This window comes from Bombina bombina, chromosome 4, assembly GCF_027579735.1.
Source record: "Bombina bombina isolate aBomBom1 chromosome 4, aBomBom1.pri, whole genome shotgun sequence".
Classification (NCBI taxonomy): domain Eukaryota; kingdom Metazoa; phylum Chordata; class Amphibia; order Anura; family Bombinatoridae; genus Bombina; species Bombina bombina.
In genome coordinates this window covers 687831023-687858669 of record NC_069502.1, presented here as the reverse complement: position 1 = coordinate 687858669, position 27647 = coordinate 687831023, and the positions used below count along the sequence as shown (strand labels likewise).

The 27647-nt window shown below is 42.6% G+C and overlaps 1 protein-coding gene across 1 annotated transcript in view; it reads left to right on the top strand.

Moving 5' to 3' along the window:
* The window catches only part of WASF1 (WASP family member 1), a 277901-nt gene that overhangs the window by 124009 nt on the left and 126245 nt on the right, over positions 1-27647 (top strand). Inside the window, exon 3 of the mRNA XM_053710850.1 lies at positions 5926-6060. Coding sequence (XP_053566825.1) covers positions 5926-6060 — 135 coding nt within the window. The remainder of the gene's footprint in view (positions 1-5925; positions 6061-27647) is intronic.

The following is a 27647-nucleotide window of genomic DNA, read 5'->3' as shown; positions in this document are numbered from 1 at the left end:
AAATTGTTTCCTATGGTCGACCCCAGAAAGGACTTATGGCAGTCAGTCCCCAAGGTCGAGGGAGCGGTTTCTACTTTAAACAAACGCACCACTATTCCCATAGAGGATAGTTGTGCTTTCAAAGATCCTATGGATAAAAAATTAGAAGGTTTGCTTAAAAAGATGTTTGTTCAGCAGGGTTACCTTCTACAACCCATTTCATGCATTGTCCCTGTCACTACTGCCGCATATTTCTGGTTTGATGAACTGCTTAAGGTGCTCGATAGTGACTCTCCTCCTTATGAGGAGATTATGGACAGAATCAATGCTCTCAAATTGGCTAATTCTTTCACTCTAGACGCCTCTTTGCAATTGGCTAAGTTAGCGGCTAAGAACTCTGGGTTTGCTATTGTGGCGCGCAGAGCGCTTTGGTTGAAATCTTGGTCGGCTGATGCGTCTTCCAAGAACAAGCTACTAAACATTCCTTTCAAGGGGAAAACGCTGTTTGGTCCTGACTTGAAAGAGATTATCTCTGATATCACTGGGGGTAAGGGCCACGCCCTTCCTCAGGATCGGCCTTTCAAGGCAAAAAATAGACCTAATTTTCGTCCCTTTCGTAAAAACGGACCAGCCCAAGGTGCTACGTCCTCTAAGCAAGAGGGTAATACTTCTCAGGCCAAGCCAGCTTGGAGACCAATGCAAGGCTGGAACAAGGGAAAGCAGGCCAAGAAACCTGCCACTGCTACCAAGACAGCATGAAATATTGGCCCCCGATCCGGGACCGGATCTGGTGGGGGGCAGACTCTCTCTCTTCGCTCAGGCTTGGGCAAGAGATGTTCTGGATCCTTGGGCGCTAGAAATAGTCTCCCAGGGTTATCTTCTGGAATTCAAGGGACTTCCCCCAAGGGGGAGGTTCCACAGGTCGCAGTTGTCTTCAGACCACATAAAAAGACAGGCGTTCTTACATTGTGTAGAAGACCTGTTAAAAATGGGAGTGATTCATCCTGTTCCATTAAGAGAACAAGGGATGGGGTTCTACTCCAATCTGTTCATAGTTCCCAAAAAAGAGGGAACGTTCAGACCAATCCTAGATCTCAAGATCTTAAACAAATTTCTCAAGGTCCCATCGTTCAAGATGGAAACCATTCGAACTATCCTTCCTTCCATCCAGGAAGGTCAATTCATGACCACGGTGGATTTAAAGGATGCGTATCTACATATTCCTATCCACAAGGAACATCATCGGTTCCTAAGGTTTGCATTCCTGGACAAACATTACCAGTTCGTGGCGCTTCCTTTCGGATTAGCCACTGCTCCAAGGATTTTCACAAAGGTACTAGGGTCCCTTCTAGCGGTGCTAAGACCAAGGGGCATTGCAGTAGTACCTTACCTGGACGACATTCTGATTCAAGCGTCGTCCCTTCCTCAAGCAAAGGCTCACACGGACATTGTCCTGGCCTTTCTCAGATCTCACGGCTGGAAAGTGAACGTGGAAAAGAGTTCTCTATCCCCGTCAACAAGGGTTCCCTTCTTGGGAACAATTATAGACTCCTTAGAAATGAGGATCTTTCTAACAGAGGCCAGAAAAACAAAGCTTCTGGACTCTTGTCGGATACTTCATTCCGTTCCTCTTCCTTCCATAGCTCAGTGCATGGAAGTGATCGGGTTGATGGTGGCGGCGATGGACATAGTTCCTTTTGCGCGCATTCATCTAAGACCATTACAACTGTGCATGCTCAGTCAGTGGAATGGGGACTATACAGACTTGTCTCCGAAGATACAAGTAAATCAGAGGACCAGAGACTCACTCCGTTGGTGGCTGTCCCTGGACAATCTGTCTCAAGGGATGATGTTCCACAGACCAGAGTGGGTCATTGTCACGACCGACGCCAGTCTGATAGGCTGGGGCGCGGTCTGGGGATCCCTGAAAGCTCAGGGTCTTTGGTCTCGGGAAGAATCTCTTCTACCGATAAATATTCTGGAACTGAGAGCGATATTCAATGCTCTCCAGGCCTGGCCCCAGCTTGCGAGGACCAGGTTCATACGGTTTCAATCAGACAACATGACGACTGTTGCGTACATCAACCATCAGGGGGGAACAAGGAGTTCCCTAGCGATGGAAGAAGTAACCAAAATTATTCTTTGGGCGGAGTCTCACTCCTGCCACCTGTCTGCTATCCACATCCCAGGAGTGGAAAATTGGGAAGCGGATTTTCTGAGTCGTCAGACATTGCATCCGGGGGAGTGGGAACTCCATCCGGAAATCTTTGCCCAAGTCACTCACCTGTGGGGCATTCCAGACATGGATCTGATGGCCTCTCGTCAGAACTTCAAAGTTCCTTGCTACGGGGCCAGATCCAGGGATCCCAAGGCGGCTCTAGTGGATGCACTAGTAGCACCTTGGACCTTCAAACTAGCTTATGTGTTCCCGCCATTTCCTCTCATCCCCAGGCTGATAGCCAGGATCAAGCAGGAGAGGGCGTCGGTGATCTTGATAGCTCCTGCGTGGCCACGCAGGACTTGGTATGCAGATCTGGTGAATATGTCATCGGCTCCACCTTGGAAGCTACCTTTGAGACGAGACCTTCTTGTTCAGGGTCCGTTCGAACATCCGAATCTGGTTTCACTCCAGCTGACTGCTTGGAGATTGAACGCTTGATTTTATCGAAGCGAGGATTCTCAGATTCTGTGATCGATACTCTTGTTCAGGCCAGAAAGCCTGTGACTAGAAAGATTTACCACAAAATTTGGAAAAAATATATCTGTTGGTGTGAATCTAAAGGATTCCCTTGGGACAAGGTTAAGATTCCTAGGATTCTATCCTTCCTTCAAGAAGGATTGGAAAAAGGATTATCTGCAAGTTCCCTGAAGGGACAGATTTCTGCCTTGTCGGTATTACTTCACAAAAAGCTGGCAGCTGTGCCAGATGTTCAAGCCTTTGTTCAGGCTCTGGTTAGAATCAAGCCTGTTTACAAACCTTTGACTCCTCCTTGGAGTCTCAATTTAGTTCTTTCAGTTCTTCAGGGGGTTCCGTTTGAACCCTTACATTCCGTTGATATTAAGTTATTATCTTGGAAAGTTTTGTTTTTAGTTGCGATTTCTTCTGCTAGAAGAGTCTCAGAATTATCTGCTCTGCAGTGTTCTCCTCCTTATCTGGTGTTCCATGCAGATAAGGTGGTTTTACGTACTAAACCTGGTTTTCTTCCAAAAGTTGTTTCTAACAAAAACATCAACCAGGAGATTATCGTACCTTCTCTGTGTCCAAAACCAGTTTCAAAGAAGGAACGTTTGTTGCACAATTTGGATGTTGTTCGCGCTCTAAAATTCTATTTAGATGCTACAAAGGATTTTAGACAAACATCTTCCTTGTTTGTTGTTTATTCAGGTAAAAGGAGAGGTCAAAAAGCAACTTCTACCTCTCTCTCTTTTTGGATTAAAAGCATCATCAGATTGGCTTACGAGACTGCCGGACGGCAGCCTCCCGAAAGAATCACAGCTCATTCCACTAGGGCTGTGGCTTCCACATGGGCCTTCAAGAACGAGGCTTCTGTTGATCAGATATGTAGGGCAGCGACTTGGTCTTCACTGCACACTTTTACCAAATTTTACAAGTTTGATACTTTTGCTTCTTCTGAGGCTATTTTTGGGAGAAAGGTTTTGCAAGCCGTGGTGCCTTCCATTTAGGTGACCTGATTTGCTCCCTCCCTTCATCCGTGTCCTAAAGCTTTGGTATTGGTTCCCACAAGTAAGGATGACGCCGTGGACCGGACACACCTATGTTGGAGAAAACAGAATTTATGTTTACCTGATAAATTTCTTTCTCCAACGGTGTGTCCGGTCCACGGCCCGCCCTGGTTTTTTTAATCAGGTCTGATAATTTATTTTCTTTAACTACAGTCACCACGGTACCATATGGTTTCTCCTATGCAAATATTCCTCCTTAACGTCGGTCGAATGACTGGGGTAGGCGGAGCCTAGGAGGGATCATGTGACCAGCTTTGCTGGGCTCTTTGCCATTTCCTGTTGGGGAAGAGAATATCCCACAAGTAAGGATGACGCCGTGGACCGGACACACCGTTGGAGAAAGAAATTTATCAGGTAAACATAAATTCTGTTTTTAATTTATACTCCAGTCACCACTTCACCCTTGGCTTTTCCTTTCTCGTTGGTCCTTGGTCGAATGACTGGGAGTGACGTAGAGGGGAGGAGCTATATGCAGCTCTGCTGGGTGAATCCTCTTGCACTTCCTGTTGGGGAGGAGTAATATCCCAGAAGTAATGATGACCCGTGGACTGATCACACTACAGAAGAAAGGAATTTATCAGGTAAGCATAAATTATGTTTTTAGCTAGGTAGTTAGTAAATGTTAATAACTATTTAGTAACTACTCTACCTAGTTAAAATAAATACAAACTTGCCTGTAAAATAAAAATAAACCCTAAGCTAGCTATAATGTAACTATTAGTTATATTGTAGCTAGCTTAGGGTTTATTTTATAGGTAAGTATTTAGTTTTAAATAGGAATTATTTAGTTATTAATAGTAGGTTTTATTTAGATTTATTTTAATTATATTTAAGTTAGGGGGTGTTAGGGTTAGACTTAGGTTTAGGGGTAATAAATTTAGTATAGTTGCGGCGACGTTGGGGGCGGCAGATTAGGGGTTAATAAGTGTAGGTAGGTGGCGGCGATATTAGGGACAGCAGATTAGGGGTCAATAATATTTAACTAGTGTTTGCGAGGCGGGAGTGCGGCGGTTTAGGGGTTAATATGTTTATTCTAGTGGCGGCGATGTCCGGAGCGGCAGATTAGTGGTTAATAATTTTATTTTAGTGTTTGCGATGCGGGAGGGCCTCGGTTTAGGGGTTAATAAAAAGTGTGACTCGTAATACCAGCGGTAGTAAAAAAAACAGCGTTATTAAGCTTAACGCTGCTTTTTTACTCATAACGCAAGACTCATAATCTAGCCGTTATTTTTTTGGGTGTGGTTTTAATTTTTTTTATCCCTCGCTCTCTAGTGACTCTTCTGTGGCGTTCCATTTCTTGGGTATTACTATCCCATACGTCACTAGCTCATGGACTCTTGCCAATTACATGAAAGAAAACATAATTTATGTAAGAACTTACCTGATAAATTAATTTCTTTCATATTGGCAAGAGTCCATGAGACCCACCCTTTTTATGGTGGTTATGATTTTTTTGTATAAAGCACAATTATATTTCCAGTTCCTTATTTGATGCGTTTTTTACTCCTTTCTTTATAACCCCACTACTTGGGTATTCGTTAAACTGAATTGTGGTTGTGGTGAGGGGTGTATTTATAGGCATTTTGAGGTTTGGGAAACTTTGCCCCTCCTGGTAGGATTGTATATCCCATACGTCACTAGCTCATGGACTCTTGCCAATATGAAAGAAATTAAGTTATCAGGTTAGTTCTTACATAAATTATGTTTTTAAATGGATAGTCAAGTCCAAAACAAACTTTCATGATTCAAATAGGGCAAGTAATTTTAAACAACTTGCCATTTTACTTTTGTTCTCTTGGTATTCTTAGTTGAAAGCTAAACCAAGGCGGTTTATATGCTAATATCTTAGACCATGAAGGCCCCTCTAATCTGAATGCATTTTGACAGTTTTTCACCTCTAGAGAGCATTAGTTGATGTGTTTCATATAGATAACATTGAGCTCACCTAAGAGTAAGCACTGATTGGCTAAAATGCAAGTCTGTCAAAATAACTGAAATAAGGGGGGCAGTTTGCAGAGGCTTATATACAAGGTAATTACAGAGGTAAAGCATGTATTATAACTGCTTTGGTTATGCAAAACTGGGGAAAGGGATTATCTATCTTTTTAAACAACAAAAATTCTGGTGTTGACTGTTCTTTTAAATTGTCTTCCAGTATTATTCTTATTTGTGTTTATGTATGTTGTATCTTTTAACTTTTAGGTAAATATGCAGAAGACATCTTTGGAGAGCTTTTTAATGAAGCCCACAGCTTTTCCTTCAGGGTAAATTCACTACAAGAACGCGTGGACAGGTTATCCATTAGTGTAACACAGCTTGATCCAAAAGAGGAAGAGCGTAAGTGTTCACTTTCTTTTTAACAATGAAAAAGTTGTGTTTTAATTGATTGATTTTCTCCCAGGGCGGCAAGTGTGCTTGCAATACAGATAATTCTCTTGACAAGCCAACACAGCTGGACAGTTGTTAGCTGCTTTTTAGCGTTGGGACATGAAATAGATACAATTTAGTTTCACACTAGAGGGTCACATTGAAATTTCATTACATGTTTAGTAGATTTAATACATTTTCTCTTATGAGCATCAAGTTTCAAGTTATTTTTAACTTAACAATTTTTCTTGAAAAACCCCCAGCTAATTTGTCCCCTACAAAGTGTATATGGGCATTCTGATGCAAATATTACATACCTAATTTTATTATTTTTTAATGAATGACCCTAGATAACTGTGATTAACCCCCACGAAGGGGGTAGAAAGGTCAAAACTTAAATGTGCATTTAAATTTTAAATAGAAGCATTTTTCTTCTTAAACGGGAAGAGTCCACAGCTGCATTCATTACTTTTGGGAAATACAGAACCTGGCCACCAGGAGGAGGCAAAGGCACCCCAGCCATTGGCTTAAATACCTCCCCCACTTCCCTCATCCCCCAGTCATTCTTTGCCTTTTCGTCACAGGAGGTTGGCAGAGAAGTGTCAGAAGTTCTAGAGTACTCTCTTCTCCAGAATCGGGGAGCTTAGAGTGCGTTGAGCCACCCGCCTCGGAGGTTTCCATGTCCTGTAAGGCGCGTGCCCCAGACCCTTTCTCGGCTACGCAAGCAGGTGTCCCTATGGCCTTTACTACTTCTCCGGAGGGTGGCTTGTTTCCTCCAGAGGTTACGGCACGGTTCCGCTTGGCCGTTTCTATGGCGCTGACTCATTTATATCTCCCAGGTGAAATACTGTCCGTGTTCTGTTAATTAGGGCCCGTCGAGTGTGGGATCACCTGATTCAGTTCAGCCTTTTGGGGAAGCGTTGGCCTCTGAGGCTTCAGGAGCCCCAACCTCGGCGAGGGATGATTTTGCCTTCCGTTATAGGCTGGCACGTCTTCGTGTTCTTTTAAGGCACATTTTGGCGATGTTAGAGGATCCCAGTCCTAGTGGGCTGAGGGATCCGAGGCCTTAGATGCTGGATGGCAAACTGGATATGACATTTGGGGATGAATCCAATCTCCTTAACGTCTCCTTTATGTTTCGGTTCCAGTTCTGAGCTTGGGTGAATGCGGCCTCTGATCGGCTGGTTCCATTGGCGTTCTCATTCACCTTGGGCATTCACCCGACGGGTGCTGCCTTTCTTTTATTTTTGATCTGGATGATTGTGTTTAATTTGTTTTTCTTAAGCTCATGTCTGATAGATTTCCGTTTTGAGAACGTTCTTTTCTGGAACCGATACTTGCGATTTCTTGATCGCGTGGGCACTTCCACGGAAGTTGCGCACTTTTGAAAAACAGAATTATGTTCTAGTTCATTTATTGAACCTTCAGGTCGAATTTTCTTGGACCTTGGAAAGTTCTGGAGTGTCCTTATACCAGGTACTGGTCGGACGCTATTCTGCTGTTACTTGGGTTCATGTCACCCTCGTGGTGCTTATTTAATTCTGTCTGATTCTGAATGTCACTTGGCCTATTGATATGGACTCCGGGCTCGGATCCCAATTTAAAGTATAAGACCTAGTGTGTAGATACAAGGCTTCCGAATGGAGGGTTGTGAGTGCCGACTTAAGGTTGTCTTTTTCCCGGCTACTCGCCGGGATACGGGTCTGACTTTGCAGACGTTGTCATGGTTCTTACAGATCCCTGGGGACTCAGAACCATAGTTTCCATTCTTTTGGAGTTGGGAGTTGTGTTTGACCTCTGTGGTCTAGTGTTCCCACTGGGGAACAATTTGCGTCTTCACTTGAGGTTCTTCTGGATGCTGACTCTTTTTAGCCTAATAACATTGTTTTGCAGTGGCGGAGTCTCCTTCCTTCCTGCCTTGGGGGGGTCATCTTTTCTGGGAGTGGGGGCATGTCCTTCAATTACTCAGAGTTGCATTGCTCGAGGAGGTGGAGTACAGGGGTTTCCCTGCCTTCTGTAGGGAGCTGTGAGCTTCCAGCTCTACCCTGTTAATGGGGTTTTTTGGAAGATCGACCCTTCAAGGATCGCTAGAGGCTGTTGTCTCTTCCATATAGGATCTACCCTTGGTCTTATCATGGTCTTCGACGCTCGGGTGTTATCTGCGACCTCGTTGCAAATCTAGCCTTGGGGCTTAACAGGGAAGGGCCAAGTTCGGTTACAGGCGGTCGCCCTTCTGGGGTCAGGTAGATGACCATTTATCCTCAATGCTCCGCTGGGGCTTCGTGGTTACGTTTAGCTCACTGGGATGGCAAGCAGAAGGTCCAGGATTCTCATCCACATTCAGATGCTGGTTGTTACCTTGCCAGCGTGTGTATCACGTGGTTAAGCTTGTCTTCAAGATTTTTCCTTGCGACCCAGGAGCTCTGGGTGCCGAAACTTAAACTGGTCAGGAGTTCTTTCAGACTCTTGGGTTTGAAACTATTGGTAGGTCGCCAAGTCTACTCATAGGAGGCAGATTAGTGTTCCTCAGGAAGTTAGATCCTTCGATCAATTCCGTTTTTCGTGGACTCTGGCCTAGGACCATGTCCCTCCCTGGATCGGGTGTGAATGGTTTGGTCTCACCTTAGGTGTTCTGGTACCGTGTGTCTCTTTGAAGGGGACAGGGCACTTTCCTCATGGGTGATTCCTATCTGCCTGAGGCTTAGGTTCTAGGTCTCTCTGATGGATCCCTACTGGTCTTCTGGCGTATTTGATGTTCCTGTAGACTCCAGGTGTCCTCTCAATTGAGTGCAAATATTGGCCTAGGGGTTTCCCCTCTGTGGTAGGGTGGTTTCCATGGCTTTGGTTCCCTTCTCTCCTAGAGTGAGGGATTGGTGTTTGTGTTCTCCTCATTCGGAGTTACCTCAGTATCTGTGACAACTTGTGGGTCCTTGTTTTTCTTGCCTTGTAGGGGTTATTCCCTTCTTGCGTTTTCAGAATCCTGGAAAGGGAGATGTGGAGCAGTGACTGGTTCCACCGTTCCTGCAGCAGGAGGCTGGGGGTTTGAACCCTGGTAAGGCTCCTGTTCTTTGTTGAATTCTGATATTTAGATGCTGGGGCTCTGAGAACTGCTCTTGGGAATTATTCCTCTTTATGGAGGACAGCGGTGTAGGGGGTCTCTTACCCGAGCGCAAAGTCTGTCCTGACTCACGGTAGCATGCTGTTTTTTTACTGGTGGTCAGAGTTCTACTCAGGGGTTTTGCTCCTCGTAGATTCATCATTTTTTCTCGAGAGGTCTGGGACTCTTGTCTTCTGTCTTTGACTAGCCTTTGGGCTGGGACCATTACCCTGGAAGGAAGGTCGGGATCGGTTACTCTATGCAGTATTGACCATTTTCTTCTTGAGTCTGTTCTCCCCATTCGGTGGGAGGACTTTTGATGTTGTCCTCTTTTCTAACGGTGACTAGTGCTGGGAGGGGACGCTCCTTGGAGCCCGGTATCTGAGGGCTGTTGAGTTTTTGGAGCCTCGCTGTGGTTTGGATTCCACGATGGCTGAGTCAGCTTTCCTACCTGGAAGCTGGTCATTGAGAGTTCCTGTTCAGATGGTTTGGTGTTCTCTTGGGGAGCTCTTTGCTAGCTGCTGGGATATTTATCCTATTTCTGCTGTCTATGCTGGCCTAGCCTGCAGGTTTCAACTTGATACGAGGCAACAGGGAACTTTCTGGAGCACCTTATGGTATGGTGCAGTGTCAGGGATATGAGGGTGACCCTCGAGTCCTCTTTGGGACGTGTTTCCCAGAGTATGGACTTCTTTCAGGTCCTTGTGTTTCTAGGGAGTTCGTCACCCTGGGCGCTACTATCGTGACAACCTTGGGTTGTTCTATGTTTGTTGAGCTGTATGGAATGATCATAGGAGGCAGATTAGTGTTCCTCAGGAAGTTAGATCCTTCGATCAATTCCGTTTTTCGTGGACTCTGGCCTAGGACCATGTCCCTCCCTGGATCGGGTGTGAATGGTTTGGTCTCACCTTAGGTGTTCTGGTACCGTGTGTCTCTTTGAAGGGGACAGGGCACTTTCCTCATGGGTGATTCCTATCTGCCTGAGGGAACTTTCTGGAGCACCTTATGGTATGGTGCAGTGTCAGGGATATGAGGGTGACCCTCGAGTCCTCTTTGGGACGTGTTTCCCAGAGTATGGACTTCTTTCAGGTCCTTGTGTTTCTAGGGAGTTCGTCACCCTGGGCGCTACTATCGTGACAACCTTGGGTTGTTCTATGTTTGTTGAGCTGTATGGAATGATCCTTTGGATTTCTTCTGGAGATCTGTTCTCCCTCTCAAAGGATGGTAGAGGTCCTTGTCTTTCGGCCGGGCACTCTTCATGGGAGTTGAGAGCCGCGGGGCTGACTCCTCGGAGGCTGTTTGTGCTCTACAGACTCTGGGGCTAAGTGGTCTCTAGCTCGGCTTTGCTGGTTGTGTAACTGATGTGCAGTTATCTGGGCTTCGGGTTTTTACCTGTGTCGTTTAATATATTTATAGGGTGTCCGGTAATTTCAGGCTGGGTGCCTTTCGAAGGGGCCGCCTTTTTGGTACCCACCCTTTGTTTGCATTCAGTGTCCTCTAGCTTGGGTATCATTACTTTGGGGAATTCAGAACCTGGCCACCAGGAGGAGGCAAAGACACCCCAGCCAAAGGCTTAAATACTCCTCCCACTCCCCTCATCCCCCAGTCATTCTTTGCCTTTCGTCCCAGGAGGTTGGCAGAGAAGTTTGTTTAGTCTCTTATGGAGGGTAGTACTCTTCAACATGGGAAGGGAGTTTTAAGTAATCCTGTCAGCCTCTCAGTGAGAGCCTGGATGAAAGTTAGAGTCCAGAGATGCAGGGAGAATTCCAACTCATTTAACAGCTCCACAAGCAATCGGCATTGTTGAACTTCGCTTTGCTGCCTGCTTTCTTCTCTTCTGGTGGAGGTGATGCTACTATTCGTCTCACTTGAAGGACCGTATTCCTGTTCCACAGCGTAGATTCCGGTAAGATCGTTTCATGTTACTTTATCTGAATGGACTGTATCTTATTTGTTTCCTGTAAGGTACTATCCTGCGGGACTTATTAAGTATAAAAGATAGGGCCTCAGTGAGGCTCCTTTGGTTCTTGGAATCGAGGGTTAATATCTCCCGCGGGGGACTATTGAACTGGGGGTTTAATCATGTTTTTTATGTGATTCACTCTGCTTATGTGTAGTCTTAACTGGGCTCTTGGCTTAGAACACAGCGGCCTTTGGAAGTGACGCAACCTTATGGTTGGGCGCAATTTTTTTGGACTGTATGGTTCACCTTGTGACTGGACGTGTTTACGTTCTGGTCTTCCATTTCCGCATTCCTGACCATGTGGCAACTGAAAAATTCGGTTCTAGGAGGTGGTGAGTGCCCCAGCCATTGTGGGTGTCAGGTGCCGTTTAGATTTTTCTTTAGTCCATATTAATATATTCTCTATACATTTATAGAGGATTCTGATGCTGACACTGTTCAAATGTCAGATTCTTCGACTTGTGAAGAATGTGAATTGGCCCCGTTGACACAGGTCAATCCGTTATGTTCAATATGCCGTATTAGAGTGCCTTGTTCCTCAGGCTCGGGGAATCAAGGGTCCGCTGAGCCATCCGCCTCTGGGGTTTTTGTCCTCCGAGAGGCGAGTTCCCTACCGCTCCCTACTACTACACATGCGGGTAACCCAGATTTTGTTTATCCCTCCTTGCAGGGCGGCTTGTTCCCCCCCCCGGAGGTTGCAACTCGTTTTTGCTTTCACATATTTTTGTGATTGTGTCTGCAAAGCCCAGACGTTTATTTGCGTTTGTGCTCATGCCCGATTGTCCCGGGTCTCCCAGCCTTGGGTGGGCCTATACAGTTCTCTGTGGGTGTAGCTGTCCCTGAGTGTTGTGCCTTTCGTTACAGAATAGCGCGCCTACGCGTTTTACTCAGACACATTTTTGAGTTATTAGAGGATCCTATCTTTAATGGATACGGGAATCTGCAGTATTCTGCTCTGAATGGTTCACCTCATTAGACATGTGGGGATGGCGTAATCTCCTGAATGTCGGTTGTTGAGATCCTTCCCAGTTTTTGTTGGAAGATCAGGGTTCCGTTTGGCTGGTCCTGCTGGTATGCCTGTTTCTTCTTAGGCGTTTGCCTACAGGCAGCCTTATATTTTCTTTTATCCGGATAGGATGACTTTTATTTTGATTAAATTTTTGCTTCGGGAACTATCTCTGGGATTGATTCTTGCTGTTTACTTCTGCGGAAGTTGTTAAGGGACATGTTAGTCCTACGTTTTGTCTGTTATTCTCTTCCCCTCTGAGGGAGGATTAAGGTAACTTGACAGTTATGGCCCTGTTGCAGGCTGGTCCTGCTTGGGTTCAGATCTTATGTCTCGTGGCCTGTTCAGACACCTGGTGTCTGTTCGACCTGGCTGGTCCGGTCGAGGCGCTGAGTGCTTACTTTATTTGTGTTTCTTGTTTTTATTTTAAAAGTTTCAGCTAAGCACTCTAACGAGGACTCGTGGGTCCGTGAGGCTGGAAGGATTGTTTCAGTCCTTATTGAGCCTTCAAGTTGGTTGACTGGGTCAGCAGATTTCCGCTGCGTCACTCATTTTGCTTCCGAGTCTCTTGGGACCTAGAGTATTCTTCCTCACGTGGGAGGATTGGAGGTTTAGCGCCTACTTACCGCTGGTTTAAGGCGGTTTGGCCTTTCGGAGGCTCTAGGAATTGTCCTGTTGGACTTCTTCCTTCTAGGGTTCTCTGGTCAGTGAGACCTGTGAACTTCCCTATGTGGGTTAGGTCTCCTTATGGGGTCCTGGGTTTCCCTTCGGGAGAGGATTTCCCTCTGCTTGAGACCCTTTGGATTTTGTCCGTTCCTCCATGTGAGTTGGGTCTCCTTTGGGGACCTGTATTTCCCTTTGTGAGAGTTCTTTTGACTCTGCTTAGGATTTTTTCCGGATCTAAGAGTGCTCCGCATCCTTGGTTTCAGGTACTCCTCTGTTTCGTAAGGTGAGGTGGAGACTAGCTTTTGATCGAGTGACCTTGTCCTTGTGGTATTCCCTTGCTTGGTCGTCTTGTGGCAGTCGAACGCCTATGGGCTCTAGTGTCTTGCTTTGAGATGCCTTAGCTCCTTTGGAGCGTTGGACTTCAGCATAGGGTGGTCTCCTCCTTGGGTCGGGACTTGCGAGGTGTTCTCGTTCTCCGGGTTTTACTGGATTACTTCTATGTCAGATGGGGTGTTTCAATTCTGGGATATTGTTTGTTTTAAACAATGGGGGGTTTGAACCTGTCATCGCCCTGGTTCTTTCCATTGCTGAGGCTTTTGCTCAACGTTTTCCCTTGTGGATCCCGTTCATGGTGTATAACAATGGCTTAGAGGTAAACTATGCTTCCTTGAAAGCTGAAGGTCAGTAGTTCAAATCCAGCTGTGGCTATGTGCTCTTCATAACGCATGTCCTACAAATATCTTTGCCTAAAGCACCATTAACCGGTCTTTTCAGGATCTAGGGCGGGTTCGGGGTTCTCCTGTTCCGGGAATTTGGCTATGACCTTTGGTCTGGCTAGTAGATCTGGTCGATTGGCCAGATTTCCTGAGTGTCGCTATTCATTGGCTTAGCCTACGCTCACTGAACTGTTTCACTTGGACGGTTTGCTAAAGTAACCTTATGGCTTTGCATTTCTGCAGGTGAAGGGTTATAGGGCCACCACTGCAGCTAATGCACCCTTCTGTGCGCTAGGTTTTCAGGGGATTCCTTCCGGGTTCATCTGTGTTGGAGAGTGTTCTCTTATTCGGCCTGTGGCTTTGTGCCTTGTGGGCAGGTGCTCTGTCTCTAATGGCCCCCTTTTTCTTAGGGGGGCTTGTCATAGGGTTTAACCTATTTGGAGAGAGGCATGCTCTCTGGGTTGTTCTGTTCTTTCTGGTGTCTTGCTGACTCCGTGTCGAGATAGGCCGTTTCTAGACTCTTCTGGGTCTTCGGCCTTGTCGACTGTCTTTATGGAGTTTCAGGGGGTTCCCAAGCTCTGTGGAATGGCTGAAGCCGTATTTTCCGCTCTTTTGTGTGCAGGTGCCGGGGTTCTTCTATTCCCCTGTTTTCGGACCTACTGAAGCTTGGGCTGACCCGACTGGGATTAGGTCCTAAGATGGTTGTTCCGCAGGGGTGTAATGGGCCTAGTTGAGGTTCTATACTTTTCCCCTTTGGGACCTATGTGTCGGTCTGGTGGCTGGGATTGCCTAGAGGGTGCCCTCTGTCTTGTAGTTTTTACAATCCGATATCTTGTTAGCCGCATTTTACTTCTTAGTAAAGTTTTCTGACTCGGTGTTTATCTCGTCTGGATCTGCTACACGCATTTGTGTTGAATACTTCAGTATTTTAAGTGCTGACGACTTGAGGATAGGTCTTCAGTTGTCGTTTCAGTGCTTCCACTCGACGTGGAGAGTAGAAATTGCTGTTCGGATGCCGGTCCTAGACCTTGTGTTATGTTGGTCTAGGCGTTACCGCCCCTTATTTGTTTTGGACCCATTGGGTCTTTATGAGCTGGGCTCGTTCTAGGGGTCTTCCTTTATGGAATTTTTTGGTGTCCGTTAGATTTCCTTTGTTTTTTCTTGCTCTGTCCCTTTGGGAGTTTTGTGCTGGTGTTCCCTTCGCTAGTAAGGTGTGTGTGGTTGGAGGCCGACCGCTGGGCGACTGTGTCTCCTGGAGGACTGTTGGCTCAGTTGAGTCTGATTTTGCGGTCCCTAGCTAGGCTTCCAGACTATCTGCGGGTCAGTGTCTTTGGTGCTTTTTCCTTTCAATGTTCTCGGCTTCGGACGAAGCAGAGTTTTGTTGGGTAGTGGTTTCCGGCCTGGTGCCCTCAGAATTGGCCGCCTCTTGTACCCTCCCGTCTTTCAGTGTCCTCTATAGCTTGGGTATTGTTTTCCCAAAAGTAATGAATGCAGCTGTGGACTCTTTCCATTTATGAAGAAAAACATAAATTATGCTTACCTGATAATTTCCTTTTCTTCAGATGGAAAGAGTCCACAGCTCCCCACCTGTATTTTTTATGTGGGGCGTCTATATTTTTATTCTTCTGGCACCTTTTTCACCCTGATATTTCTTCTACTGTTCCTTGTTCCTCTGCAGAATGACTGGGGGATGAGGGGAGTGGAAGAAGTATTTAAGCCTTTGGCTGGGGTGTATTTGCCTCCTCCTGGTGACCGGGGTCTTATTTCCCAAAAGTAATGAATACAGCTGTGGATTCTTTCCATCTGAAGAAAAGGAAATTATCAGGTAAGCATAATTTATGTTTTTAAAAATACTATTAAAAACGGGCACTTTTATTCATGAAACTTTACATTGCAGCGTTTTTTTTTTTTTTAAATACTTACCTTTTTATGCAGCAAAGCCGTATCAGCGATCCCCCACCACCAGCTCCTCTGTACTTACGTCAGCAATGACGAAACCGGCTTCCTCCAATCATGGAGTGCACCCCAGAAAGTCCATCTTGTGAGGCCACGCGGTGATTGGAGGAAGCCGGTTTTGTCATTGCTATGCTAAGTACAGCATGAGAAGCAAGTTGTATACTGTTTAATATCCCTTTAAGGAGAGAAGCCTCTAGCCATAACCACCTAACTTAGTCAATATCTGGGCTTGTTTCATTTCAGTAACAAAGTAAACGGCAAGCTATAAAGAAAGGGATATGTAATGATGCCTACACTCATGCTTGAAACTATCTTCTTCAGATTACAAAGGGATAGATTAGAGTGCGTCCTGCTCCTGGCTCTAGAAAGCTACAATGGATGTGCTCATAGAGAGACACTTAGAGCCTAACATGAGTTGTATTATACGCCTTAAAAATTTCTCAATTAGTAAATGTAAGCTGTCTTTTTCAGGATATTCTTCTTTTGTTAGGTAGATACATATTCTTATTTTTCTACTTTATTTATAAAGCGCCAACGTATTCCGCAGCATGGGTACAATTCATTTAAACAAAACATTGATACAAAACTTATAAGAGACCAGACAAAATTTGACAAATACAGGAGGAATTGAGGGTCCTATTCCTGTGGGAATTTACCCTCTAAAAGGGTAGGAGGGTGAGAAACAAGAGGTAAGGATATGTATATGATGAATAGCTATTAATAGCTAGAGATACTTGCTGTAAGTATTCTTAATGCTGTGTAATATAAGATGTACCAATATTTTGTTTATCTGTTGTATCTTCTTTATTCATTGAATGAAAAAAATTGAATACCAGAGTAATGATCTAAAATTAAATTAGGCCTATACCCATGTAAAAGATTTAACAATAACATGATCCATGATGTAAACTATACAGCATATTTAATATAATAATGAATAGGTAGTCAAAGTCACATTCCCAGAGCCCTCTTGTGCACACACTCCCAGAGCCTTATTGAGCCACTCTTGAAGCAGACAGCTTATTGGGTCTTGCTTATGTTTCCTGGCTCCTGATCCAGGTTAATTTCCTGTTCTGATAATTACCAGGAAGGGGGAGGTCTTTGTTTTATTTTGTTATATTTAATGCTTATAAAAATCAGTGATTGCTCTAATCACCTATATAGATGTTACAGCTTTGTTAGTCTTATTTGATGCCCCTAAGAGGAGCATATCTTTTTTTTTTTAAGATATTAATATTTTCAGAGGAACTAAATAAAAAAGCAAACCACCAGTATGAAAAAGAGCGTTCCTACTTTTCATGTTGAGGAAGTAGGTGTCAAGTATAAAGAGAAAAAAGGTCATGTTAAGATCTTGGCCAACAGGAAAATAAGCAATGCTAGTAAAGTTTGGAACATGAACCCAACTGTTGGCTTGGTAGGTGGTCACTTTCAGTAAAGAAAATGAAAAATGAACAAAAATCTTTCAAATGAATAGGAAGCAGAAGCTGAAAGATCTAAAAGTGCACTCTGCAGTTTGTTTTTGAAAGAACAATGGCTTCACAGTAGGAAACTGCATTTCCTTTACACATCAGACTGGAGAAATTCCTGTTTGATTGTCAATAATGGTAACCATTGTGTTCTGTATTCTGGAAGAATAGGGCCTTCTTTCTTAATATTGATTTTTTACATTTTGATCGGAATACAAAGTCTTTTTTGCCGTCATGTAAACCATTCCAAAGTTGGACAAATTTGAGAAAACAGCAGCTGCTGTATATTGTTGAACAACTGCTGGGAAAACGATTAAAAACAGCTGTTATCTTGTTAATACTGAAATATCTGATATCCAAACTTGACCCTAATAGTGGAATCCCCCACGTCTTTAAATTTCATATTGTGTGTAAAAAAACAAAACTTTCCAGATAAGGCTGCTGTTCATGTATCTGAGACAAAAGGCGATATCTGAATAATAATATATATTTACAGACAGTTCCCTGGGTGCACATCTTTTTTAAATGCTTGTGAATATATGCATGACCTACAAAGGACCATATCTAATTGTAGCAAATTCCAGGACATACTTTATAATGTGGGAAAAAGAGGACGAGCAGCCGTGTGCTAATACACTTCCATAACCCCCATATTTATTCATTTTTCTATCCTACTCGTATTGACACTTTATTCCTCTTCTGCTCTTTTTTTTGTACAGTTGCTACCAGTTTCCCATGTTTACTTTTATATCTTGCTTGTCCATATTTTATCCCCATACTATTATTGTACATTCTATTTTTTTTTATCAACCACTTGGCCACATCGTATTTTTTTTCTTCTCATAATGATGATTTTTCGCCTATGATCTAAATTTACTCTTTTATGCCCATTCACTTTCACCCTCTGGTGGGATCTTTTGTTTCTTATTTTTTTTAAACATGATTGTGTTACCCCGTTTGTGAGTTTAAAAAACTTTCAAGATTCAGATAGAGCAGGCAATTTTAAGCAACTTTCTCATTTACTCCTATTTTCAAATTCTCTTTGTTCTGTTGTTATCTTTATTTGAAAAGCAGGAATGTAAAGCTTGATAATAGGAGTAAAATAGAAAGTTGCTTAAAATTGCATGCTCTATCTGAATCATGAAAGTTTAATTTTGACTAGACTATCCCTTTAAAGGGACATAAAACAAGTTGAGATAGAGACAAAATATAATATGTACTTTAATTACTTTACTTGCAAATTTATACTGCAATGCCTCACCAGTAACCCTTTCTTTTAAGTTTCTAAATTGTAAAGCTCTAACTCCCCCTACACATTTCCTTCTATGGCTGTATCTACATCTATTGTTGTTTTGGTATAATACAAACATGAAGAGGTATTATCTGCTGGAGCATGCCTAGAAGCTGTGAACTCAGTTGAAATACAATGCCTGTGTCTAAACACTGATAAGGGGGTGGAGCACAGTGTACAGAGAGCATAGCTATTTAAGTATTTTTGCTTATTTTTTAAAATTATTTTAAAATACTTCCCAACAATTTTGAAACAATTTTTTAATGCAAACTATTTTTACTTAATTAGCCATTTTAGGATATGCACAGATCTCAACCTGTTTTATGTCCCTTTAATTGTTTGTTGTTACACACCTTGGGCTATATTAAAGGGACAGTCTATACCAGAATTTTTATTGTTTATAAAAATAGATAATCCCTTTATTACCCATTCCCCAGTTTTGCATAACCAACACGGTTATATTAATAAACTTTTTACCTCTGTGATTACCTTGTATCTAAGCCTCTGCAGACTGCACCCTTATTTCAGTTCTTTTGACAGCCTTGCATTTTAGCCAATCAGTGCTGACTCCTGGGTAACTACACGGCGTGAGCACAATGCTATCTATATGACACACATGAAAGTAACACCCTCTAGCTTTGAAAAACTGTCAAAATGCATTTAGATAAGATGTGACCTTCAAGGCATAAGACATTAGCATATGAGCCTATCTAGGTTTAGCTTTCAACTAAGAATACCAAAAGAACAAAGCAAAATGTATGATAAAAATAAATCGGAAAGTTGTTTAAAATTACATGCCCTATCTGAATCATGAAAGTTTATTTTTGACTAGACTGTCCCTTTAACACAGTAACCATAAAGGGACATAATTCTGAAATGACAAAATACACTAATTCTCCAGAGGATATTATTTTTATTATTACACTACTCTATTATGTCTATTTATGTGTCCTGTTTATGATTTAAGTACTCTCCTAATCTATCAATTAGAAAAGCGTTACTTGGGGGGAGAGATATTATCACTGTGCTCTGAACCATAGATATTGTTTTAAAACTTTTAGGTTTATTTTTTTTTAACACAATCACTCTCTTTTTCAGTTGATATATTTTCCTATAATGTGTTTGGTAGGAACAGTGTACTCTAAATTTTCCTTGCCTTTATTCTGTTCCTAAAGATCTATTTTACAAAGTGTATTAAGTAGTTTTTAAATGACACCTTTACTTTTATTTTGTCACTTGAAATAGTTGATTTTTTTCCATTTTTTATTATCCCACCTATACTAAATATTTCATTACTTAAGTATTGGCCATAGAACAAGCTATGCAGAAGAAATTATACTCCCAGTGAGGGGAGTGGGAGAGATACAGTCCTAAAATTTTCATTTTCTTTTTTTTTTTTTTTTTTTTATATTTTTATTTATGATCCAAAAAATATAAATACAATGCCACTCAGTCGGGCTTCTCTTTCATCTCGCAGGATGTTTTACCTTTTATATACAGTAAAGAAAAGACAAATAAACAATTGCTGACCTCTCATTTGGGTCATAGTTCCACCTCGCAGGGTGTTTTGCACCTTTCAAACATAAATAACATAGGGCCCTTCATAAACTTAGCATATTTCATTATGTTCTTTTTAGCGCCCTTCAATCAATAATAAAAATCGTCCTGTATTCTGATCTTATAATTTTTGGATTTTCAATTCCACCTGATCCCATGCTGTTGACAGCTATGTCAACGGCTAAACCTAAAAAAACCTAAACAAAACAAAACATGGATAGAACAAAACAAAAACCACAAAAAAAATAATTATATTTGTTTGCCAATCCCACCTGTCCTCTATCTAAGCTTCAACTTCAGCTAAATTCCTATAAGAATACAAGAACTGTTTCTGCAGAGTAACAGACAGTGAATGTATCAATTTCCCCCATTTATTCATGTATTCTATATTTGCATTCTCATCGATATTCTGTACATCATATTGTTCAATAACTGCCTGTTTTATCAAAAAGTTCTTCCATTCTACAAAACTAGGTTTTTTATTATCTTTCCAATTTTTAAAAATTATACTCCTCGCCGCTAGTACCGAGATATATATAAGTTTCCAGTCTCTCCCTAATTCTTTAGATCTTGGAAGAAACAGCACTTGTTCTAACTCAATGTTGCTGGGTCTCTTTATAATCTTATCCAACCAATACTTGATTTTAAGCAAGAGTTGTCTAATTAAGGGACATTCCCATATCATATGTATCAAGTCAGCTGCGTATTTGCTACATTTTGGACATTTGTTAAACTGTGTATTGCCCCATTCTGCTCCTTTCTTAGGGGTGTAGTACGTTCTGTATAATAGTTTCAAGTGTGCCTCTCTCCAAGTTTCTGATTTTGTTATTCTTGCTACTTGCGAAATTGACTCACTTTAACTTTCAATGGGCTCATTAATTTCTGTAATGTAGGGTCTCCATTTATCAGTTAAATTATCTAAATTGTTTTGGCCTTCCTGGACAAAAATAATTTTATACCATGGTGAAATTGAATAAAATCCCTGTTTAACCATTTTTAACCAGGGTTCAACCTTATCCCACCTCCAGTCCCATCCATTTTCCTTAATAAGTTGGTTCGCATAGTGCCTGACCTGTAGATAAGCATAGAGATCTCTATTATCTATTAGGAATCCCTTTTTAAGATATCAAATGTTTTAACAACCTTTCTTTCTGTGTCTAGTATTTGATGGATACATTTCAACCCCTTTCCTTCCCAGTTTTGAAATAGAGGCGAGTTAATGCCTGCTGGAAATACCAAGTTATTCTGTATAGACAAATATTTGGACATCCCAAATTTAACACCTATTTTCTTGCAAAGTTTTTGCCAGGCTATTATCGGGTTAGCTATGGTTTTTGTATTCTTAATATTAACCGGAAGTTTCTGCCACTGATTATGTATAATGTTCAGTAAGTCGTATGGTTTGAAAAAGTTTCTCTCAGCCTCTGGTATCGTATAGTACGTAGCCCCCGTTATCCATTCCACCACTATTCTGCTTAGCATTACCCAATTATAATATTCCAGATTTGGTAGAGCTAATCCGCCCATACCTCTCTGCAGGTAAAGTTTGTTTAATGAAATTCTAGGTCTCTTATTATTCCAAATAAATTGTCTTACTGCTGACGACACTCCTCTTATGTCTTTTTTCAACATCATCACTGGGATGTTTTGGATTAAATATAAGATTTTCGGAAAGATGATCATTTTAAAAAGATTGACTCTACCAGTGATTGAAATGGGTAGCTTGGTCCAAGCTTTTAGATCTTCTTTTATTTTCTTTAGTAGTGGTGTATAATTCATACTATACCAAGTATCCTCTTTGGTTGAGAAAAAGATTCCTAAATATCTTATACCTTCTTGGGCAATTTTGAAGTAATTTTCCAATCTTATATCTTTATCTCCCTTAATTACCATCACTTCCGATTTACAGAGATTGATCTTATAGCCTGAGAAAGAACTAAAGTCTTTAATTATTTCAAGTATTAATGGAATATTTTCCTTGACATTACGTACATACAATAGCAGGTCATCTGCATATAATGATACTTTACATTCATAGTTGCCCACCTTAATCCCTTGTATTTTCTCCCTTAAGATAATAGCAAGTGATTCTATCACAATGTTAAACAATAGGGGTGAGAGGGGGCATCCCTGACGGGTACCTCTGCCTAGTGTTAAACTTTCTGATATCTGACCATTTATTAAGAGTGCAGTACAAGGTTTTTTGTAAATATTTTTAACTAGATTAATTATTGTCTCAGGGAAACCAAATTCTAACAGTGAGGTAAAAAGATGATCCCATTCCACCGAGTCGAAAGCTTTTTGTGCGTCTAGAGAGATTATTGCTAAACTAGATGATTTTCCACCTCCTTCACCTTTTTTTTTTTTCCCCTTTCTGTTCTTGTTTTGCATATTTCAGATAATCTAACACCAAAAATACTTTTCTCAGGTTAGAGGAGGAATTTCTTCTATTCATAAAACCCGTCTGATCATTATGAATTACTGATTCCAGAACTACCTGAAGTCTGTTTGCAATAATACTTGTCAAAATTTTATAATCTGAGTTTAACAGAGATTTGGGTCTATATGATTCCATTGTTGTTGGATTTTGTTTGGTTTTAAAATTAAAGTGGTCCAGGATGCCGTGAAGTGGGGTGACATTTTCTCCCCCTTAATAAGGTATGAATTAAACAGGGAAGATAAGCTAGGAGTTATATGTTCTGATAGCATTTTCTAATATTCGTTTGGTAGTAAATCTGGCCCAGATGCTTTACTATTTCTCTTGTTAAGTGTGTTCAGTCCACGGGTCATCCATTACTTATGGGATATATTCTCCTTCCCAACAGGAAGTTGCAAGAGGATCACCCAAGCAGAGCTGCTATATAGCTCCTCCCCTCACATGTCATATCCAGTCATTCTCTTGCAACCCTCAACAAAGAAGGAGGTCGCGAGAGGAGCTGGAGTTTTTACTTAACTATTCATCAATCAAAAGTTTGTTATTTTAAATGGCACCGGAGTGTGCTGTTTTTCTATCTCAGGCAGTATTTGGAAGAAGAAACTGCCTGCGTTTTTTTTCTATGATCTTAGCAGGTGTAACTAAGATCCACTGGCTGTTCTCGACATTCTGAGGAGTGGGGTAACTTCAGAAACTGGGAATAGCATGCGGGGTCCTCCGCAAATGAGGTATGTGCAGTACATTATTTTCTGGGAATGGAATTGACTAAGAAAATACTGCTGTTACCGTATGATGTAAGTACAGCCTTAAATGCAGTAGTGGCAACTGGTATCAGGCTGATAAATGTATGCGCAGTCAAGTTATTTTCTAGGGACTAGAATTTGACTGAGAAAATACTGTTAAAACTGAAATAATACTTAAGCCTTATCTGCAGTGGTAGCGACTGGTAGCAGGCTTAGTGATAACTTTGCATGACATTGGAAAATGTTATTTTTTAATAAAACGTTTACTGGCATGTTATTCGTTTTTGTGAGGTACTTTGGTGATAAATCTCTTTGGGCATAATTTTTTTCCACATGGCTGACATATATTTTCTGCATGGAAACCGTTATATCAGGGCTCCCACTGTTGTGATAGGAGTGGGAGGGACCTTGTTTTAGCGCCTTGTTGCGCAGTTATAATTCTAGCACAGTCTTCCTGCTTCTTCCTCCTTGATCCAGGACGTCTTTAGAGAGCTCAGGGGTCTGCAAAATTCATTTTTGAGGGAGGTAATCAGTCACAGCAGATCTGTGACAGTGTGCTTGACTGTGATTAAAAGCGTTAAATCTTAATTGATATCCGTTTTATCCGTTTTGGGTATTGAGGGGTTAATCATCCTTTTGCTAATGGGTGCAATCCTCTGCTAATATTACACTTCTTGTTAAGAATTGTTTAATTATATCTGTATTTTTGAAGCGCTGCAGCGTATTTTATATTGCTTGTAAACTTATTGAAAGTGATTTCCAAGCTTGCTAGTTTCATTGCTACGTCTGTTTAAACATGTCTGATTCAGAGGAAACTGTTTGTTCATCATGTTCAAAAGCCAATGTGGAGCCCAATAGAACGATGTGTACCAATTGTATTGATATTGCTTTGAATAAAAGTCATTCTGTACCGATAGAGAAACTATCACCAGACAACGAGGGGGAAGTTATGCCGCCTAACTCTCCTCACGTGTCAGTACCTGCGTCTCCCGCTCGGGAGATGCGTAGGATTGAGACGCCAAGTACATCTAGGCCCTTACAAATCACTTTACATGATATGGCTAATGTTATGAAAGAAGTATTATATAATATGCCCGAATTAAGGGGCAAGCGCGATAGCTCTGGGTTAAGGACAGAGCGCGCTGATGACACGAGAGCCATGTCTGATACTGCGTCACAATTTGCAGAACATGAGGACGGTGAGCTTCATTCTGTCGGTGACGGTTCTGATCCGGGGAGACCGGATTCAGAAATTTCAAATTTTAAATTTAAGCTTGAGAACCTCCGTGTGTTACTAGGGGAGGTATTAGCAGCTCTGAATGATTGCGACACGGTGGCAATCCCAGAGAAATTGTGTAGGTTGGATAGATACTATGCGGTACCGGTGTGTACTGACGTCTTTCCTATACCAAAAAGACTTACAGAAATTATTAGTAAGGAGTGGGATAGACCCGGTGTGCCTTTTTCCCCTCCCCCGATATTCAGAAAAATGTTTCCTATAGACGCCACCACACGAGACTTATGGCAGACGGTCCCTAAGGTGGAGGGAGCAGTTTCTACTTTAGCCAAGCGTACCACTATCCCGGTGGAGGATAGCTGTGCTTTCTCAGATCCAATGGATAAAAAATTAGAGGGTTATCTTAAGAAAATGTTTGTTCAACAGGGTTTTATTTTGCAGCCTCTTGCATGCATTGCGCCTGTCACGGCTGCAGCGGCATTCTGGTTTGAGTCTCTGGAAGAGGCGATTCGCACAGAGCCATTGGATGAGGTTTTGAGCAAAGTTAGAACCCTTAAGCAAGCTAATGCGTTTGTTTCAGATGCCGTAGTACATCTAACCAAACTTACGGCTAAAAATTCCGGATTCGCCATACAGGCGCACAGAGCGTTCTGGCTTAAAGGGACAGTCAAGGCCAAAAAAAACTTTTATTTTTCAAATAGGACATGTAATTTTAAACAACTTTCCAATTTACTTTTATCAACAATTTTGCTTTGTTCTCTTGGTATTCTAGTTGAGAGCAAACCTAGGAAGGCTCATATGATAATTTCTAAGCCCTTGAAGGCCGCCTCTAATCACATGCTTTTGTATTTGCTTTTCACAACAGGGGAGAGTAGTTCAGGTAAACCATATAGATAACATTGTAATCATGCCCGTGGGTTGTGGCAGACACTGCACTAATTGGCTAAACTGTAAGTCAATAGATAATAACTAAAAGTCATGTGATTAGGGGCGGTCAGAAGGTGCTTAGATACAAGATAGTCAGAGCAGTAAAAAGTGTATTAATATAACAGTGTTGGTTATACAAAACTGGGGAATGGGTAATAAAGGGATTATCTATCTTTTTAAACAACAAAAATTCTGGTGTTGACTGTCCCTTTAAATCCTGGTCAGCGGATGTAACTTCCAAGTCTAAGCTACATTCCTTTCAAAGGGCAGACCTTATTCGGGCCCGGCTTGAAGGAAATTATTGCTGACATTACGGGAGGTAAGGGCCACGCCCTTCCTCAGGACAGGGCCAAACCAAAGGCCAAACAGTCTAATTTTCGTGCCTTTCGTAACTTCAAGGCAGGAGCAGCACCAACTTCCTCCGCTCCAAAACAGGAAGGAACTACTGCTCGTTACAGACAGGGTTGGAAAGGCAACCAGTCATGGAACAAGGGCAAGCAGGCCAGAAAGCCTACTTCCGCCCCTAAGACAGCATGAAGACAGGGCCCCCTATCCGGAGACGGATTTAGTGGGGGGCAGACTTTCTCTCTTCGCCCAGGCTTGGGCAAGAGATGTGCAGGATCCCTGGACGTTGAAGATTATATCTCAGGGATACCTTCTGGATTTCAAAACCTCTCCTCCACAAGGGAGGTTCCATCTTTCGAGGTTATCAACAAACCTAGTAAAGAGAGAGGCATTTCTACAATGTGTACAAGACCTCTTAATCATGGGAGTGATCCACTCAGTTCCGCGATCGGAACAGGGACAAGGATTTTACTCAAATCTATTTGTGGTTCCCAAGAAAGAGGGAACCTTCAGACCAATCTTGGACTTAAAGATTTTAAACAAATTCCTAAGGGTACCATCGTTCAAGATGGAAAACATTCGAACCATCCTACCCATGATCCAAGAGGGTCAATATATGACCACAGTGGACTTAAAGGGTGCTTACCTTCACATACCGATTCACAAAGATCATTATCGGTACCTAAGGTTTGCCTTTCTGGACAGGCATTACCAGTTTGTGGCTCTTCCCTTCGGGTTAGCCACGGCCCCGAGAATTTTTACGAAGGTTCTGGGCTCACTTCTGGTGGTACTAAGACCACGAGGCATAGCGGTGGCTCCGTACCTAGACGACATTCTGATACAAGCGTCAAGTTTTCAGAATGCAAAGTCTCATACAGAGATAGTTCTTGCATTTCTGAGGTCGCTTGGGTGGAAAGTGAACGTGGAAAAGAGTTCTCTGTTACCACTCACAAGGGTTCCTTTTCTAGGGACTCTTATAGATTCTGTAGAGATGAAGATTTACCTGACGGAGTCCAGGTTATCAAAGATTCTCAATGCTTGCCGTGTCCTTCATTCCATTCCAAGCCCATCAGTAGCTCAGTGCATGGAGGTAATCGGCTTAATGGTCGCGGCAATGGACATAGTGCCATTTGTGCGCCTGCATCTCAGACCGCTGCAACTATGCATGCTCAGTCAATGGAACGGGGATTACTCAGATCTGTCCCCTTTGCTAAATCTGGACCAGGAGACCAGAGATTCTCTTCTCTGGTGGTTGTCACCGGTTCATCTGTCCAAAGGAATGACCTTTCGCAGACCAGATTGGACGATTGTAACAACGGATGCCAGCCTTCTAGGCTGGGGAGCAGTCTGGAATTCCCTGAAGGCTCAGGGTTCGTGGACTCAGGAGGAGAAACTCCTTCCAATAAACATTCTAGAATTAAGAGCAATATTCAATGCTCTTCTAGCTTGGCCTCAGTTAGCAAGACTGAGATTCATCAGATTTCAGTCGGACAATATCACGACTGTGGCTTACATCAATCATCAAGGGGGAACCAGGAGTTCCCTAGCGATGTTGGAAGTCTTGAAGATAATTCGCTGGGCAGAGTCTCACTCTTGCCACCTGTCAGCGATTTACATCCCAGGCGTAGAGAACTGGGAGGCGGATTTCCTAAGTCGCCAGACTTTTCATCCGGGAGAGTGGGAACTTCACCCGGAGGTATTTGCTCAACTGATTCGTCGTTGGGGCAAACCGGATCTGGATCTCATGGCATCTCGCCAGAACGCGAAGCTTCCTTGTTACGGATCCAGGTCCAGGGACCCGGGAGCGGTGCTGGTAGATGCATTAGCAGCCCCTTGGGTTTTCAACATAGCTTATGTGTTTCCACCATTTCCGTTGCTACCTCGACTGATTGCCAGGATCAAACAGGAGAGGGCATCAGTAATTCTGATAGCGCCTGCGTGGCCACGCAGGACCTGGTATGCAGACCTAGTGGACATGTCGTCTTGTCCACCATGGTCTCTTCCTCTGAGGCAGGACCTTCTAATTCAGGGTCCTTTCAACCATCCAAACCTAATTTCTCTGAGGCTGACTGCCTGGAAATTGAACGCTTGATTCTATCTAAGCGGGGGTTTTCGGATTCGGTTATTGATACATTAATACAGGCTCGGAAACC